The sequence below is a fragment of the Geospiza fortis genome, unplaced genomic scaffold, assembly GCF_000277835.1.
Source record: "Geospiza fortis unplaced genomic scaffold, GeoFor_1.0 scaffold424, whole genome shotgun sequence".
NCBI lineage: Eukaryota > Metazoa > Chordata > Aves > Passeriformes > Thraupidae > Geospiza > Geospiza fortis.
This window is the reverse complement of record NW_005054354.1, coordinates 2369920-2390586: the sequence shown is the minus strand read 5'-3', so window position 1 is coordinate 2390586 and position 20667 is coordinate 2369920. Positions and strand designations below refer to the sequence as shown.

At 36.1% G+C, this 20667-nt stretch overlaps 1 protein-coding gene across 3 annotated transcripts in view; it reads right to left on the bottom strand.

Moving 5' to 3' along the window:
• Nucleotides 1–20667, bottom strand: part of ATXN7L1 (ataxin 7 like 1) — a 110792-nt gene that overhangs the window by 58250 nt on the left and 31875 nt on the right. For 2 of the 3 annotated variants that reach the window (XM_031059024.1, XM_005423515.3), the window contains exon 2: nucleotides 16817–16921. The exons of the other annotated variant lie outside the window; for it this stretch is intronic. In XM_031059024.1, the coding sequence (XP_030914884.1) occupies nucleotides 16817–16921 (105 nt within the window). The remainder of the gene's footprint in view (nucleotides 1–16816; nucleotides 16922–20667) is intronic. 3 annotated transcript variants of the gene reach the window in all.

Below are 20667 nucleotides of genomic sequence, written 5' to 3'. Positions count from 1 at the left end.
TGTATTCACCTGAAGAAAATTAAGTCCAGGTCTCCATGTCCATTACACATGATAAAATGTGCAAAGCCCACATGATAAAATCTTAAATGTTGTAATAATACTGATTCTCAAACTTTCATTATTCTTCCTTTTTACATGAAAATCAAACATTTTAGGCCACAGTACAGCTTCCTATACAATAGTAATCATAGCTGTCATTCTTCAATTCAAACAAGTTATTAATCATTAGAGCTTTACCCAGCAACACTTCTCATTAATACTTCTAGATGATGTAAACAAACTTCTTGTTCTTAGTTAAAAAACCAGAAGTTAAGTTCTTTTAAATAGGTATATTTTTTAAAAAATAACGATAAAATATACAATGTTTCAAAACTTCCAAGAATATCTTCAGGTGATCTGAATGAGACACTTAATACATCCCATTGCTGTTTCTAATTGCATAAGAAGCAGAATTAGCTAATGTTATGTTGACCACACCTTATCCTCTCAAATTTTAGAGAAATTACATGGAGGTTCTTGGCAGAAACTTTGCAGACTTGGAATCCCCAAGCCATTTCTCTCAAATAAGATCAGTACACATCCTGCTAAGCAAAGGGATTTCAAAGAACTCAGCTATACCTGCACATAACCTGTGCTATGATCATGGTTCTGCTTCCACTTGGATGGTTGAATTTTTTAGCAATAAAGTGATATTCCTAAAACTAACCATTAAATGGAATATTTTAAAACACAAGTGGGACTGATCTGTGTGGTTCAGCTGAAGCTGAGCTTTAAAATGAAACATATCAGAAAAATGGGAAAAGTAAAGCCTAACAAGTAAAACCAGCTTAGGTCAACAATGATGCTGTTTCATCCAGTGTAAATGTCTTACGCGAATTGCACTAAAAGAAGAATCCTACTTGAAAGGGAAAGAAAGAAAGAAAAAAAAAAGAAGAAGGGTCAGACAGGGTGAAATAGTCTTTAAAAGCCTGGAACAATTTGCAACACAAATACTGAGAAGCAAGCAGCTTCCTCTTTGAATGAAGCAAGTGTTTGACCCCTTCCTGTGCCACAAGTCCCCACACTTATTATGGTTTCTACTGGCAGTAAAATAAACATCAATTCTATCAACTTTACAGACATGTGTGCACCAAAAAAGACACCATATTGTATTCCATCCAGTTTTAGAAGAGATAGAGGATATATTTGAATGAGCATCTTCAGATCTTTGTTGCCTGAGCTGCTCCATAACATTACTTGTGATGAAACAGCTCATAACTTAGACCTCATAAATAAATATTAACTTCACTTTTTAAAGCAGATTCTGTAATAACCTAAGAACACAAAATGATTGCTACAAAATTTACAAGAAACACACATGAAGATCATGGAGAAAATGGTACCTTGGCGACTCATGCAACTCCATAGTACACCTTATAATGCTGAGGTAAGCTACACTTTATGTATTAATTTCCTTCATAGACATAAATGCCCAGGTTAGATCTGCAGCTAGCTGACTCTTACATGGACACCCATAAGTTTCAGATGAATATTTTAACTGGAATTATGACAATTGTAATACTTTTTCAAAAAATGAAAGTAGCAGTGGACCCCTCAAAATCCTGTCTGGACAGATCTGAGTGAAGCACAGTTTGCAATCTGCCACAGCTAAAGAAGAAAAGACTGCAAAGTGAAGATATGATGTGCTGCTGCAGCAGAGAAGACAGGTGTGTTAGACCATACACATATAAAAACACCACCTGTTTTACCTGTTTAACAGTTGATATTATGCAACTCCGACTGCAGAGAGTCATCTGGCATTTGTATATCCTCTGCCCATTAGTCAGTTTTCCAACAGATAATTCTAAGTGTTAAAATAATTTAATTGTATTTTCTTTTTTGTGTTATATATATGTTTTGGGGAAGAAAAAAAAGGTCAGACTAACCCTAAAGTAAATATTAAAGTCTAAAACAACAAAATCAAGACATTAGGCAATTCTAAAATGACATTAAACTAAGTTTAAAAAAATATTTCTGTTTTATAAAATGCAACTATGGAGCATTTATCAATGAAATATAAATAGCTAAAACAAAGTCTTGAGTTAAATTATCTGGATTTAAGTGTTCAGTGGAATGAATTTGTTTCTATAGCTTTCCTTTTTAAAGTGCGGTACTTGTAGCTCTATGTATCATTCATTTGAACTTTGTTTCACCTCAGCAATACCATCTTGCTAGAATTGTCACTTTCAAACCTAAGTTAAAATACAAAATTAAACACGAGTTATTTTCTTACTGAGCGCTTCTGGTACAAATGCTTGCAGCAACTTTGTAATTCCTTCATATAACTGCATCACATGATAAGCAACTGGAAATAAAACTGTCCTAGGGATACTGAGTACCTTGGATCCCTCTGCAGATGAAAGCAAAGCAGAGGCTGAAGTCAGCTTTGCACATTTCACTGACACAGATATGAACATGCAAAGAAGAAAGACAATTCACTCCTTCCTGCCTGCATTTACAAAATTTACCTTGGTACTTTGACTTTTCATCACACTGAGCACAAACAGGCCACTCAGAAGTTCAAGATGACTGGACATCTTCAAATTAGGGCAGAAGAAAAAATTCAGCTTTGTTCCCTTATGCTTCCCTCCAGCTACTCATTCTGAGTGCTAAGAGAACCACCATGAGAAGGCAGGAAAGCACATGGATAAACACTGGCATGAAGTGTTGAAGGGGAACAACCTCAGAGCATGCACAGGCAAGTATTTTCACTTGACCCACACTAACCATAAGATAAAATCTTTTCAATTGTCTGTTTCTAAGAACTCCTGAATTGGAGGATGGCTGAATAAGTATCACAGTGATCTCAAAACTACTAATGTCTGTGAGACACGGTAGTTCAGTCTATGTGGTTTTGTTTCTCTAATTTATGAAAATAAACTAGAGTGAAAGCTGTGAAGGTAACATGGACTGGATATGCAAATATCCTGACCTGTCTCTCTTCCTAGTTCCAACAAAAAACCTCCAAACCCTGCTAAGTGTGTTCCTTGCTGCAGGATTGCCATCGACCTTTCATTCTTGTCCCTTTTCAAATGCAAAGACAGTATAATTTTGAGTTACTTTATTTCTAGTCTGCCAGATAATGTTTATGGAGCAGTAGGGATCTGAGACATGGAAGAGAAGAAAGGCCAAAATACTCCAGTTCTTCCCATGGCTGTCTAACAAACATTGGTTGAAGTTTTCATGACTCCCAGGATTCCCAGCTAGAACATGTGAACTCTGATCTGGGATTGTGTGTAACAACCTTAGGCACTTCATCCTTCTGCTTCTGGGAGACAATATAAAGGGTTTTTAGTTTTTTGTTGTGGCTTGTTTTTTACCCACCTCCCCACCCCTTCCACCTCTGCAAGAAAATGACTCTGACCTCAACATGTCAAGAGTTAAAGGGCACCTGTAGTATTATCAAGCCATATGTTAGGGAATATTCAACTCAGTGTATGTATAACCCATAGCTCTCTACTGGACCAACTGGACATGAATGATGTCATGGAATTGTAAGGCAACCCTCAACCAACTCACTGCTGGTAACTGCTGCCTGAGCCTTCAGCCCGTCCCCAAAATTATTTTATGTTCACAACTCATCAGTAGTTATCAATAGACCTGAAAACACAGCAGCTGATATAATATGGCTTTTCCCCCTCAAATATCAATATACAATCCTCTGACTATTTTGTAACTGCCTTTGTTTCTACTTTACAATCAGCTACTTTGGCTTGGTTCAGAGAGTGGATTCATATCTAAAATTCTGACAGAATAATAAGTTTTTCTAAATATATTTTCTTATTAGAAAGCCATTCACTGCTAGGTCTTTAAACAAGACAAAGTTGGTGAAAGGGAGATGACTACTACCCTGATTAAAGCACTCACCTTCTTGTCATCTGTCTGAACCCAAATCTTCCCCTCTTCATAAAAGATCTCCGACAAGGATAAAGCCTTGTGAAGGGTGTTAAGGAGTTGTTATCTCTCCATTCTGCTGAAATTATTTCAGCCTTTCATAAACACATTTCCTGAACCACAGATTGGATGCCAAGTATCTTACTTGTCAAAGTTAGGGATGAATTCCCCCTCTTATTCTGTTCAACTGCTGTTATTTTATGCAAAATAAAAACACCAAAAGGAAAGAAGAAATCAGCGTGGACTGGAACTTGTGGTTTCCAATAGCAGAAGCCCTCAGTCCGCAGGTATTTCTGTTCCTCTCAATCATTTGCATTCCTTTTCCATACAAAACATGCAACAGGAGAAGCAGGCAAAGCCTTACAAGCAGAATTGTTCCACCACACCCTGGCAGATGAGATACCCCAATTGTCATTAGCATTTCTTTATGGAAAGGAGAAAAAACACCTATCAACACCAGGTAGCCTGCCTAAGGCTCGATTCAACTCCCCTCAGATTTGGGAAGAAAAGTGTAAAGAGAACGTCCCACATTGCACATTAACTGTTCTAATCACCACACTAGTGGCTAAAGGAACAGAAATAATTTTGCAGACTTAGAATTTAATTTCCTCTGGGCTTTTTTTTCCACTGTCTTAAAAGAGATTTTACCTCAGGCCAAGTGCAACACTTTACCTCTATGGGCATGGAAACTATTTTGGTAAGAAAATGAGAGAAAGATCTGTTACGCTCAAGCCATTTTTTAATGTGAAAAACCTCTGTGTTTTATTCTTCAGCATGCTATAGGAAACATATCCTATTCTTTTACCAATTGTATCTACTCAGGAAGTGGCATTAAGCCACTCCCTAGCAGTAATCAAGAAATAAGACTACAACTGCATTGGGGTGCAATGGACAGGTCAGGCAATGTATGTGAATACATAGAGAAATGCACACACATAGACACTTATGCACAAATAAAACTTTGCTTATAGTCATGACAAAAATGATCCTTATGATCCAGATGCCCCAAAGGATTTAGAAAACCCATCTCCAACTGAACTAGTGACTTGACACAAGAGAAATCCAACTGACACAGTCTACTCAAACATGTAAGTGAAACAAGACCATTTCTTAAAGTAAAGATACCTGCTGTTGAGGCAGAATGCTGTTGCAACCCTCACCCAAAGGCTATAGAACAGGCCAAGGAAAAGAAGGTAAAAACAATCCTCAAAGAAAGAATTTAGCAATGGCATGCAGCAAGAGCCTGTATTAGTGCCTGAACTACTCAGCATACCCAGAAATGACTGAAAAAATGTGGTGGTTAGTGAGAGAACAAGATCTTTGGTATATAATTATTTAGAGTACTAAAGATGAAAATCAACAGATTGCAGAAATACCTAATACTGACCAGTGTAATAAAATAGGAAATGAAATTCAATGTAGAGAAATGTAAAGTGACAGACATGGAAGAAGAAAAGTATCTTCACTTTATATATGAAATTATGGTCTTTCAATTATAATCACACAATAATGAAACACTGATCTTGTAACAGTTCTATGAAATTATCATCTCAATGATTTGTGGTGGTCACAAAAGCAAAACAAATCTTAGGCAAGGAATACAGCACACCACACCACTGCTTCTAGCCTTTCAAAAATTGTTTAGAAGAGTTAGGTAAGATATAAAAACACATAGGAAAAACATAGGGAGTTTCCACAAGTGACAATTAGACCAATTTGGACTTGTCAAACTGGATGAGTGATGACAGAGGACAGTTATGGCGTACATTTATTATGAACATGGACAGGAAATGATAATTTGTTGCTGGTTCAAAAACAAACCAAAAAGCAAGGTATTTCTCCACACAGTGTACAGCTAGGTTTTAAGAATCCTTTCCAAGGGACCACATAATTGTCAAGTTTCCATTAACTTCAGAAAACCCACTGTGTCAACAGAGTTGTTTAGCAGCGACAGTGACAAATACCAGATTTTTCTTTCCAAGGTTTCCTTTTTTATTGCACCATTTCTATACCCATTTAACTAAATAAGCAGTTCTGCACTGTGCCCTTCCTCACAGACTTATCTGTCTGGTATTGACTATGCCCTCCCTGCCCATGCAAAAATGCTGAAACTTTTACTGCTTGTTTCAGCATTCTTGCTACATACATCTGGTATTAGACAGTGATATAAAGATTTACTTAAACTGCAAACAAATCCTTTGTTGTCCTAGCCACATTCAAAAGCATTACTTCCATTCACATTTTACAGTCTTCATCTATCTAGAATTACAGAATGAGAAACACTTGTTTGCAGACTCATTAGGGCAAGCACAATACTTCCACAAGATACTTCCACAGAGAAAGCCTAAAGAACACACAAGGATGCGCTGGTCTCCACAGTTCCTGCACTCCTGTCACCATCACATACAAACGAAATCTATCTGAAATATTACAATCAATGTAGACTTTTACAGTATTGTTGGCCAATTACTGGACCAAATGTCAGCTTGTACAGATGTATTCCTAATTCAGTATTGGCTGTGAAAACAGACTCCTCCCTGTCAATCCTAACCAAATGAATTAAAAAGTGAAATTACCAATCTCAAACCTAAAACACGAAACTACACTTCATTTAAAAAAAACTATAAAAAATCAAACTTATCTAGTTACCCAATTAGTAAAGCACAACATTGATGACATACTCATGAAAGAATACCTTTTAAAACAGAGGGAACAAACTGAAAGGATGTGTATCAAGTAATGATACATTAATGCTTGCCTTAAATACATTTCTCACATGCAATGCTTGATATTTTATATAAATATGTTATTAGTTATACTTCACTAGTTGCAGAGCAGATGCTAGGCACAATTTCACAGAAAAAAGAAGTCTGCCCAAAAAAGCGACTGGAAAAATATGTTATTTCCCAGAGCACAGAAAAATAGGTTATTTCCCAGTCAAAGAAAATGTTCCTAGTTAACAGCATCACTAATCTCACAAACATAAATAGTTAACAAGGCAAGTTTTCTACATTTTATTTAGGCATCTTAACAATAGGTAGGTTTCAGTGCAGAAAGCTAAACCAAGTATTTGAAAATTCATCATAATGAAAATATGCACACAATAAAGTGAACCAATAGTCCATCATCATTTGTGTAACATTTTAAACATTTCTTTCTTCCTGCATCACGAGTAATATGGTTTTTTAACCTTGCTAAATGAATATAAAAAATGTATTATGAAAACAGAAGCCTACAGTGTGTCTAACCTACCTGCAGTAATAGAACAAGGTCTAATTCAATATTTTACATTTTAATGTGACAATTATTACATTAATATCACCAGTTAAAGATAATAGTAACAAGCCATTAAGATAATTATATGAATCACTAAAGGGGTATGAAATGGGAAACACAAGGAGCTTCAGATATATTTGAAATTATGAGAACTTTAAGTACAGTATTGTATGCCCACAAATAAAATGTTTTGAATAGATTTGACACTAGTCAGGTACCAAGAGGTTGTGTACTATTATTACAATGAAATAAAAAAACTCAATAGTTTCAAACATGGGGATGTGACAAATATGTTTGCATACTAGATGAAAAAATAATACTAAAATAAGAAGAAATATTAAAAAAAATAACAGGTATACAAAACCTTGGATAAATGTTACTACTGAAAACTGTGGGAAAAGTAATTTGCAAGCCTTGTACTAGTGAGTTTATCACAGCTGACATTTCCCTCTATCAAAAAGAAGAAGTTTTTTAAAACACCAAATAAAAAAATATTTCTTCATGAAAGGCATTTAATATAACTACTTCCAGCTTGACAAAAAAATAAAGCTCTTGAAATACAGCCCAATATTTAATTTAATTGCTCTCCATTGCACATCTATGAACAAGGACATAAGACTACCCTGTCATCTGCCTGCATGCCAATGGAATTTTTGTATTCCTCACTACACCTCAAGTGGACTGTAGATGTTAGAAAGGCAACACAAACATTGCTGGAAAGAAGCACTTCAGCCTCTCAGAAGCAGTACTTCCAAAACCTAATAAACTGCCACTCCAGTTTTCTGTCCACTCACCAGTGTCCATAAGAAGGCAGCTGGGAGGGCCACAGCTGTATTCTGTATTCTGGGGTCATCCAGCCTCCTCCCAGGCCTCCCCAGTTCTGAAGGAAGCCCTTGAATGCCCAACCCAAGCTGCAACTCCAGCCCCACCTGCCACCTCACCTGCAGGCTCAGCAACCACAACTCATGGCACAGGAGATGTTCAGCTACCAGAGAAGACACTACCCCAAAAAAGTGCTACCATTTATGTAAGGAAAAGCCCAATAATTAAATCAACTTTATGAACCAGCTTACAGAAAAAAATAATACCAGGACAGTAAGAAATTACTAGACTTTTCTTGCTCTGCAAGAAAATGCTAAATGGTAACACAGTAGAAATTACTACATTCAGAAAATTAACTAACCCAAAATATTCAGACAACTACTAAAAGTCATGGTCCACGGGGAGGGCTATATGCAGACATGACTTCTACAGACTTGAAATGGAATGTACAATATTTGATAGTAGCTAATTCAAATGTTAATTACCTTCTGCAAAGTAAACACTATTGTGTATGTAAAGTGAAACACTATTACCAAAAAATCCTACAGCCCACATTAAAAAATCCACCATATAAACTTCTTTGTCTAATCGCAAGCAGGAAGTACAAAGAGATAATAGAGAGACAAGACTTGCTCTTAACACTTCTGAACTTCTGAATGCAGTGAAGAAGCTATGACTTCTTATTTGGTTATTTGGCAAATTCAGGTTCCACTTCAAATATTCTCTTTTTAGAGTACACCACAATTTGATATCAGAAGGAATTTGATCTTGCTTATCTTTTACTCACCAAAACACCTCCAAACAGTGACTTAAAAAAACTCTTAATTCTATTTTGGATTTTGTCTAGGAATAGGACCATGAAGTCTTTATAAAATTATTTTTAAAAACATTCCTTCTCTAAGATGGAAAGCATCCACCTTACTCAGTAAGACATGCTATGGAAGACGTCAAGCCAAATACTCCAAATTTTAATTTGGTCAGGTTTTTACAGATTATGACAGAAATTTTTCACTAACTTCTCTTCTCTCTCCCACTATCACAATCCCCATCACTCCACCAATGAAGCAGCCAAAAGACTAATGCACTAAACACAGCCCTGTAAATAATAGTATGTAGGAGATTAAACTTAAGCCTAATGCTACAGTCAACCTTCAACAGCTGAGTTCTATTAATGGACACTCCTTAAAAGAAATCCTTATTGGTTACTATTTAAAGCTACAACTCTATTAAAATCTTGACTGAAAGAAATTACATGTGATACATATTGTCCACCACTGCCATGACAACACCACTCAGTTCAAGTATGCATGCATCATTTACCATAATTTATCCAAAGTAAAAAACCACAAAAGGGTTCACTAATCAAATACTATCGATGACTACACAATGTGAAAGAGATGAGTTAATATATAATGGTAGGGATTATGTGTAAACTAGACCAGTAAGACTTCCAGTGCACTAAAAAGCCCAGTGCCATTATTATTCTTTCAATCTCCTTCCTATGTGGATTTATTTAAGATCAGCATTGTAAAATTATAGCACAGTCAAGGCACTCTAAAGAACTTAATAGAAAGCATCAAGGGAAAAGACAATTAACTGCTGTTTCACTTCAAGACTTCAATTTCATGCATAGAAATATGGGGAGGGTGTGTAGGTTAGTATGCTGAATAGCAACTGCATACATGTGTGGCATTCTGTTCACTGCTGAATGTTTTCTCCTGTTGAATACTTGCTGCTCTCCAATGCACAGTCTTTTGAGATTCAACACTCCAAAATGTTCCTGCTTTCTCATTCAAATAATCTTTTGAATGAAGAAATTTTCAATTTTTGACACATCAACCTAAGGCCAAATTATCAGTGGGAAGTTGTCAGCTTTCTACTTACACTACTCATTGGCCTTCTAACTCTTCATGTATCATATCTATTTCTATATCTGAACTTCCCTGTTTTAGGCTCTGTCATGGATGATGAATTAGTAACAAGAAAGAAAACAATTTGAGCAAAAGATGATAGTAGAAAGTACAAAAAAAGCCAACCCTATCCAATATTATGCTACTTGCTTCTAAGGAAACAGGTCAGCAGGTCTGAACACAGCTCCACTTTTAATCCACATGCTAGACTAAGTAAGGACAGCACAACAAACTCCTCCAAGCCTTGAGCAGGTCTCAACAACCTGCCAGGTGAAGACACAGTATGTTGTTGTTGTTCTGAACATCAGATGCACATTTTTCAATCCCATCACAGTCCTTCCCTTTGACCCATCTCTGGATGTTACTTTCTACATTCAGGTTCACTTTGTCTGATGCATCTCTGCTGCAAAAAGCAAGTGTTGTCTTGCTTTAGCCTGGGTTATCCTGGGTGTGTTTTCCTCTCTCAGGAGGTGGAAGGTGAGAGAACAGCTCCCAGGTGGTAAGGTTCCTAAAGCAAATCTCTTGCTTCCTGGACAAGTTAGTACAGGGAAGAAAGGATTTTGTTGTCATTTTTCTTGAATGACATGGTCTTGTCAATATATCTTTCAGTGAAATTATAAAAAAATCCCAGGACTGTTTGCAGTCCTGAATGAGCACACTAGCCAACACAGAAGTGACCCACACTCTCACACATACCAGCAGCTGTGAGGGATTTTTCTTCATTTTATCATTTGACCCAAATATTGATTGTCTTTTATGCAGCTAAGTGCTTTTCTGGCCAGACTCTATCAGCAGTTAGAATATAAACAAAGTAAGATTTTGTAACAGAATAAACAAAGCCATAAATTTGCATTTTTGTACCTGTTCAGATCCTCAAGAACTGCTGACAGTCTAAAATATGTCACTCCAAGAATACATAAGGAAAAAGATGAATTCAAAGAAATGTTGGTTTAGTTTGGCCTCTTCAAGGGTAACACATGCTTGACCTGGGTATGTATGTATTTAACTACTCCAGGAATGGTGCAGAAGATGGCTGGTGACCCCAGCTTCACAGTGTCTGCCATTATGCTGGGCTTGGAAATCTTACAAGGACATGGACATGACAAACCCACATGTACCACTGCAGGAACTACAGCTGAGATTTTCATCACTGACAGAAGACAGAGCTTTATGCTACTGGCTGTACTTTTGTCTTGAGAACAAGATTTCTGATAGAAAGACTGTAAAGCTACCAAAACTTTTTTTGGAAACAAGGGGCTTTCGATTTAGAGCAATGGAAATTAGAGAATCAGACAAAATCGGTGTATCCAAGACAGTCACATAAATAAAAATATACATATAAGGTACATAAAACATTCAAATCCATCTTCCTTCTGTTCCTACCCCTACAAAAGGAAAAAATTGAACCCTGTCAGTCTAGCTGCTACTGTTTCCAGTTTTAAAAAGAAGCAATAGGGATGAGACAAATTTTTATTATTTTAATTCTTTTATGCAGTGAAATCTAAACATGTGACAAGTAGAAAGTTATTTAATCAATAATGATATCACAGAACAAGTTTTGACAAGGCTATGAATAAAGAAAATCGCAGCAACAGGAAAATAACCCAAAATGTCATTGCCCTTTAAGGGCACACAAAAGTGCCTCTGATAAAAGGTCAAATGCAGAGGACGAAGTATTAACAATTACAAATCCCCAAACAGTTGTATTCAATAAAAACCAAGGTACTGAATAATTGAAAATATACGAACAGAATAATCTGTCAAATGTGACACTCACACCTGGATCAAAATCCCTATGCAAGAAAGGTGCCAACTAGTAATGCTCAAGCTAGTGTTAAAAAAGCCAATCATTCTTATCAATACTTCAAGTTCAGCCTTCTTGTCTTTAATCACAGTTCATTAAATTGTAGGGCACTACAGGCACAATGTAAAATAGCTAGCCTGAGTAATTCAAAATATATAACCCCTCTCAGGAAAATACTTACGATATGGAAGGCAAAACAATTTATTTATATTCTTCAGTGCTCCATTACTTTTTAGTTTGCTTTTCTTTTAAATGACACACAGCCAAACAGAAGGATAAAAAGGAAATACACTTTTGCAACTTTCATGAGGACATGAAGATACCAACCCAAGGATATATAACTCAGAAGTAATGAAAACAAAGTGTAGGTTTTTTTCTTTTTTTAAGGAATAAGAATTTCTACTCCTTAATATGAAGCCTGTTAAAAGAACCTTATAGGCAGGCAGGATAGATATCAATGAGCCCAGTTAAGAAATTAGCAAAAAAAAAAAAAGGAGGTAATTTCTCCTTGATGAAGCAAAATTGGTTTCCTCTGTATGCTACAACTTCATCAAATGAGGATTTTAACTATTCAATTCATTAAGATGCCATCCACAGCTTTGGAAACTGTTCCAGAGCATGTGTGGAAGTTCTCTTTGATGGTTATACTGCTGCTATTGTTTAACCAAACTGCATTTTTAGCTTGGCTAATTCACCTCTTCCCCAACCTCACCCCCCCAACTTTTTCTTTTTTTTAATGCTTTCCCATCATTAATTAGTTTCCTCACAGTAAAAGTCAAGATGTCTTGACAAGCTCTCTAAAAGTACACTGCTTGATCCTCACTGTACCAGAGCTACATTTTATGAGGGGTTTTCCTTTTAACTGGGAAAGACCAAAGTTAACAAGACTATTAATGTACAAAACATAAAAATAATAACCAGAACTGTATCTGATGCTCTTTAGTCTAGCAAAGGACAATGCAGTATAAGAAGATGAAGCTTTAATCTTTCTGTTGCCAAAGAAAAATAGAAATGTCTCCTGGGAAATGGTATAGGGTGCCATCTTCACCAGCATTTAACAATGACACAGAACTGGAGTTAACAGAAGTCAAAGGGACAGAGTTAAGCATAGACTGCCAGCTTAAAAGTCTCCTAGAAAACAGATGGACCAAAAACCCTAAACAAACAGCAAGAACATTATCATACTTCAGGATTGTACTATGGCACAATATTTTGATATTCCAAGAAGTTATCTTCATTGAGGTTGGCATTTGAGAACAGAAAATTTTAATTTGAAAATCAAAACTACAGTTCCTTACATGCCAAGTACACTTAGGAATGCTACAAGCTGCATAACCACACTGACTTCTTATTTCCAAGTGCTTTGTGGAGGAATAAATACAACTACATGTTCATACATTAAAAAATAAGTAAATCCAAGATACTGTAAATCTAAATACTGTACCACTACAAGAAGTTACTCAAGAGAAATGGCTTCAGAAGCAAACACCACTATTTCAACTCTATTGTTGATGACATTATGATATACTATGTTATAAGTGCACAATAACACCAAACAACCTCAAGAACTTATTTGATTTACATGGTTTATGCAGCAGCCTATAACAGCAAGTCTCTTCCAGGTAGGCTCACATCATATATAAATGAATGGTTTAATACTTAAAAATGGATATGTTTATCCTGCAGATGCAAGGATGTGAAACTGCTCTTAAAAACAGCTCAGTACTTTCTGACTTATAGGCTAGAACAGATCTGTTACTTTGCAGCACTGAGCTCTATGTTGTGTTCACTACCTCTACTCTCTCAAGCCCAGCAAGTCAGTCCTCTAATTAGCCAAATCCCTTCTCTTACCTTCCTGATTTCTACTGCCTAAGGTTCTATGATGCACTGCCTGCCATTAAAAATAGCTTGAACCACAACCAGATTTTTCTTTTTTTCTGCTCGATATTCCAGGAATCAAGCCCTTAAAACAACATCTGCCTCTATAATATTCACAGCCTCGCAGAGCCATCAACAGGATGGCTGCCACATGTCTGAACTCAGAGGCAAATGAAACAGTGGGTCTTCTTACACTCTGGAGAAAGGCAGATGCCAGCAAGGGCTCAAGAGAAGTGTTACAAAAACCTTTGCTAAACTAAAGCATTCCAGTGCTGCTCTGAAGCCAAGACCTTCACGTTACAATGCAGGGAACCTGGAAACATAAAGCATGTGCCTGGCATGGACCTCATTTCTTACTGAGAGGATATGGACTGGATCTTACCAGGGATATTAGCAACAAACCACACTTTGTGGGAGATTCTGGGATAGATCTCTACAAGCCCTTGTCAACAGCAATAAAGACTCCCCATGACACAACCTCCAAGAGCCAAAAACCAGTAGTGCCTTCTAATGCTTTCTCATTCCATTGTCTGTACTACAGCTTTGAAGCAGCAATTCAATACCTGTGGAATAATGCATTTTGTGGTAAATATGATAGCCTAAAACACCTCAAAGTCTACTGACAGACATGCCTGGCATCACTGAATTTAAAAGCATTCTGCTGCATCCTCTAATTAAAGAAAGTCTGATCCACAAAAATGAATGTGTCTGAAGGTGATAAAATTCTAAACAGAACAGAAAATTAAATATTTCTGCTTCACAGAAGAGCTCTGTGCAGCCAGAATCAATGTCTCAAATGAGGCCTTGTCCAGGCCTTTCTCAATGGACTACTGGAACCATAACACATCCAGCAAAAAATTATTTAACCACAAGCAGTTAATAGTTAATGTGTTTTCTATCAGGAGATTTCTATAATTTCCTAACCAGGCAATGCAACTACAAATCAATTAATAACATCTCTGTGTAGGTGTTCTTTAAATCTTACTCATTTCTAATGAAAATGATAAATTAGTAGATGCATTTCACATATATAATATGGAGTATTTATTTTGGAGAATAATTTTTTTAAAATAAATTATTAGTTATTTTACAACAATTCATGAGACTTTGAAGAGACCTATCTTCTAAAATTTCTTTTGTATTTTAGTACATTGCCTTTATTGTTTCTTCTTTAAAAAAAAAATATTTATCCATTTAAAGCTCTTTCACAGGTCTTAAAGTAATATTCCAGTATACCTTTCCTGAAAAAAGTCTGACTAGATTAAATACTATCTTCCAGACCTCTGGTCAATTATTTTAGTATTCTCTGGTGGTTTTTTAACACAGTACAGTTTTCTCCCAAGTCTTTATTGACCTTAAATCAAGCAATTCATAACTTAACATTCAATCACCCAGTGTAAAACAATTGCTATAATGAAGATGAAGTAAAGGGAAGAGTAAACAAATTGGAATAATGGAGAAAAGCAGACAGTAACTCACGGGATCTTTGTCGTTTACATGCATTACACTAACACTGATGGCAATACATGACTTACAAAGAGCTCAAAAATCCTTTCTGACACAGAGGAATTTACTCCCATCGAGCAGTAACATTATTCTATGTGCCTACTACCTGAACACAGGACCAGCTCTCACACTGCTCACCAAACCAGGTTAATGCCCAGGAAAGAGCTCAGCTCTGGAAGGGCACAGCAAGGCCTCCCACAGCTCCTTCTGTCCTGAAGCACATTTTATCCATGCACAAGTTCCATGTTTATGTACCCACTGTACCTACAGCCACATGCAGAGCAGCTTTTCAGTTACTGAAACAATCATAAGATACCTGAAGCTGGGCAGAATGGAACCATACAAGACTGAGGGCAATAAACACATTGTGAAAAAAATAGCATGATGGCTTGTTAACACACTAAATTCAACACCTGCCCCCACCATTAAATTAATAAGCTTTTTTCACCCTAGAAAATACTTCTAGATCTTTTTTCATTCACTGGATAGAAAGCTGTATTTCACTATAACCATTTTTCACTGTTATTTCAATCTAGGTCAAATCTGGTGGCAAGTCTTAGAACTGCCTGCCAAGGTGAAAGTAGTTACTCCTGGTTTGTTGTTAGCAGTCTATCCATACAAACACAACCCAGTATTTAGGTAATATGTTTTAAAAGTAAATAAACTATTTTTCTGTCCATCCCACTTACATTTTTCCATTACTGAATTGCTTTGTTGCCAAAAAGACTAAAAGAGGTACAGGATTTGTAAAGCTTACTTGTATTTAGACAAGTAAAATCTTGCTGGGCTATTCTTTTTCTTAATGTATTTAATTGATTCCATCCTCAGTAGTAGTGCCCTTTCATTATTATGCAATCACCTTCAAATTATTTTGATTAAACTGAATTTTATTAAACCTCATACAAAGCTAGTCCAGTCACCCTTTGCACACTTAAAAAAAAACAACAAAAAAATCACCACAGAAACAAATCACTGGACAAATAACAAATAAACCACTAGAAAAGTAATAAATAAACCAGACCTTGGGATCAAGCTTTTCAGAAATAATTGAAGGTAGTTTGTTAATCAATATCAAAAAATTCTAACAGAAATAATTCTGCTTTCAAATAACCAATTAAAAAATCATCACCTTGTTGTCATGCTAACTGAGAAATTAGTATATGCATGTGTTTCTCAAGACTCTTTAGAAAAATGGCTATTTTAAGAAATGTGCTTCAAAATGCCAATTTTGTACAAAATTTAAACCTTAGGATAAATATAAAAATATACCCTATATATAGATACACATTAATCCCATCAGAAAACAACATCCATAACATCCAACTTCTAATTAATGTAGATCAGTATCATAGACCTCAATCTGCAGCTTTGATAAAAGACAATCCAATGTTAGGTCATAGTAGTTTTAGCCTAGCTAGTCTCTAACTAACAGGATTTATTTGTTGTAACACGTTAATTTAGTGTAACAAGTTCAACTTGAAAAGCTCAGCTTCCAGAACAACTAATTTAACTTCCTCTACAGGAAATATGCTTATTTGAAGGCATTGCTGGTATTTTCTGTGGAAAGAACACAAGATAACCACAAAAGTCTATTTGCAATGCCTCTGTTATGATTGTATGCAACGATTCTTACGAGAGCCATACGCCAGTTTGGCACTGTAATTCAGGAAAGAAAACATTCACTTACCGCAGTGTGACTGGAAAACCTGTGGCTTGACTACCTGATTGCAGATATTGCACACTACAAGATAGAAATCATCATGAGCTGGATAATGGCCAAATAAGTGCATATCTGTGGGAAAGTTAAAAATATATACAAGAATTAGAAGTTATGCTTTAAATATCTATTAAGAAAAAAAAATTGAAAATACTGTAGGGCCATTACTGTTATATTAATTTACACAAAGCAAATGTATACATTGCTCCATAAGAGCTTCTTACTATGTTAAAGAGAGTTTTTTCCCTCTTTTAGGTTTCAAGGTCCTGTACTAATGCTGCAGTCTCATCCCTTCAGTCTAAGTCAGAACACAGACTGCAACACCTTTTATTAACACTTACTGCCAAGAAGTGGAATAAGCATTTCTGTACTGGTCAAATGTTGAAACAGTAAAGAAATATTTAAAAAAAATTCTGCCTAAAGATCCTTATAGAAAACATGTTGCATAGGTTATTTCTATGTTACAATATTCTAAGCTTGACTATAAGTTGCTTGAGAAAAGCTCCTGCTTAAAAGCTGGTTATAGTAACCAAAGTCAAGGATCCTACAGCTTCAAATACAGCCAGGAATATCATGCCATATGAAATTTCTGATTCTGTGTAATTCCCCTTCCCTAGTTCTAACACTCTGCTGTTTGTCCCCAACAAACACTGTGGGAAGAGACCAAATTGGTTAATAAGGTATTTCTTGGGGATGGTATGAGGAATTTAATGAAATCCAAAGACAGGTACAGTCAGATGATGACAGGCACTTGTCCCTCTCAGATGAAACACATAATGCAATACATGCATTCCTAAGCCATTACAAACAGAGTAAAATGGGCTTAAATTACTAACTGAAGTCCTCAGAACTAACATTACAAGTGAGGTAACCTGTTCTACTCTTCATTGGTATAACTTAAGAACAAGCACACACACTCATCCATCACAGCTTGCAGGACAGAAACTCCAGCCACTTTTATGTATTTCAGTGGGATCATGTCACCATACCCAGTTTTCCTAATGAATGTGCTGCTGCACTGGTAACCCCATGCCAAGTAGTGGCCCCATAGATCACACTACCTCTCACATTATAAAAATAAAAATGTTGTAAATTTCAGTGTTACTCAGAAGCATCTGAAATCTGTTACAGAACTTACAAATGTAGACTGAAATATTAATCTGGTGCTTTTTAAACAGGAGGAAAATTGAGAGAACAAACATGTAAAACAGCAGCTGTGATTGATAAACATCAACAACTAAATCCAACTTCTCCATTAAGTCACGTACTTCTCAAAAATAGTGATTTCTTTCAAAAACTAACTCAAGCAAGTACCTTAGTTCACTAGTTCTTTACTAAAGCAATTATTTTGGCCCTAGAACTACTTTCATAAGTAATTTTGCTCTGGCCTCTGGTGTTGTAGGTAACATCACTGCTAATGATGGCAGTGCTTGGCATGATAAAGTGCAAAATGTCTTCAGCTCCCAAAAGTGCAGAGGAATGGGGCATCACACTCATGGTAATACAGGCAGTACCACAGGTAGATCCAAAGAGGCTCATTCAAGAATTTTTGGGCACAAACCAGCCCCACTAACCTGCAGGTATTTCATAGTATGATATGATGTGCATTGTTCCTTTATCTACTGAAAACAAAAACCCTTTCTGTTACTGCTTGTACCAGGCTATGAAATCCAGTTGAAAGGTTAACCAGACATAACACATTTTCAGCCTAAATTTAAAAGAATGCTGGTGGTGAGGTACTGTGGTACTTCTGGTGAAGCCAAAGTTAGGTTCAATCATATCTTCCTTAGTGGTAAAACAGATAAACAAACCCCTAAGCAGGCACCAAAACAGGCCTTTTTATTCTATTTATTGTTTTAATATGATAATTCAGTGACCTTAAAAATTATTTTACAATGGCAATTCTTAGCTGGATAGTTTTGATCACAACCTAGAGATTTCCAATAACAGCACTGCAAATTGCACAGAAAGGAATACTTCTTCTGGATATGATTTGACACAAAGTCTCAGCTCAAAAACACACATTTAATTACAGTTATGAAATATTTTTATATGGTTAAAACACATCAAAATATTGTTTTCTGTTGTTTGAAAGGTACGGTGACAATCTTCTTACAAAAACATAGAGACTTTGCCCTTCACAAACAGAAAAGTTACAACTGTTTTCCAGTTTAAATTACTTAAGTTCATTTAAACTTCACAGGTCTGTATCCTAACCTTTAAAACATGTCCTGCTCTGAGGTGTCTAAAGCTTGGCTGGGTCTGAGTCTGAGTTTTTATGATTTCTGGCTGCAGGGAGTAACTTATAAAAAACATAAGGTATTAATACTGGCAAAAACCATTCAAGGACATAGGTGGGAAAAGGAATCATGTTAGTTCACAGGATGACAAAACCATCTATCTTTTCATCAGGCACTGCCAAGGAGCCGGAGCAATGAATGAAAAGTCCTGTGAGCTTCCTCCACTACCCTGGCAAACACCACTGCACCTAGCAGGTAAATAGCACCATTCCAGGTTTTGGTTTTTTTCATACTCCAGATGGGTTGATATACAAAGAAACTGCAGAGATGTGTAGGAGAACACACCAAAATGCTGCTGTGAGATACACAGCATCAAAAGGATGCACAGATGCAGACTAAGTGACATCCTGAAGCAGCATTTTGGAAGTTTTTTCATTTTGCAGGTGCCTAGAAGTAGTCCATTGTAAAGGTGAGTCTTCTGTATGAAGTTATCAGCTCCCTCTCAAGAGTCCACTTAAAATAATCCAAGAATCTCGAGGACACAAGACTGCAGGTTGAAAATAAGAATCACAGCACACAAATGTACTGTTATTATTGAATCAGAATAGGTTTAAAAAAACTAAAATTAAACACCATCTTTCATGCTTTCAAGATTCCTTAAAACTCTCACTATGCAGGAGTTTTTAAGAAAAGAAAATTCTTTAAGTTCAAGCACTAACTCTCTTAGTTTATTCATGTCAAACAGATTGGCACAAATCTGTTCTCATGATTAAATTCATGATTTGTAATGATATAAATTACTTTCCAATTGAAATTGCACAACATATTAATATTGTCTCACTACGAAGTCCAACTGGGGATACACTTTATTAGATACAATAACACTACAAATACAATCCAGATCAGAGAATTTACAATGAATAAAGCAAGGAACATTTGAAATTTAAACTAAAGTAGAAAAGATTAACAGTTATATATCTTTTCATACAGGTTTTTCTGTTTTTAGTAAGAACAGTTCAATGCTACCATGTCCTACTTAAAATAGCCAAGATCAAAAGATTATTTTAGACACTTGTATCTTTCTTAGATCAGATTGCAGCCATTTGACAATTTAGACCTTCTGTGTGCAACAAAAAAGACAATGGACTCTCCAAACAAAAAACTGTCTTCTAAAGGCAATAATCACATCTCCCTGCCTGCTTAGTCAGAAAAAATCGTGATAAGCCTTTCAGAAAAGACTACTTTTGGGGAAGAAAACATGTCTCTAAAGGCAGCTCAGGAAAGACTTTTTCATGGGAAGAGGCAAGACCACTGAAAAAGACAAATAATTATTGAATAAGGTGAGAGACTATCAAATGCTACTGAAATAATTATCAAGGTACAAAAAGAAAAAGGAAGGACAGAAAAGCAATTGTAAAGAGTATTTATTTTCTACCAAAAATTGCCTACCCCCTAGAAGTGAAACAAAGTGACCACAGCACGCATGACTCACCACACACTGGCCCAAGCCTCCCACAAGGTAAAAGCACTCGCTAGCCCCCATCACAGTCACCTCATTTTACTGGAAGATACTTCCAGCAG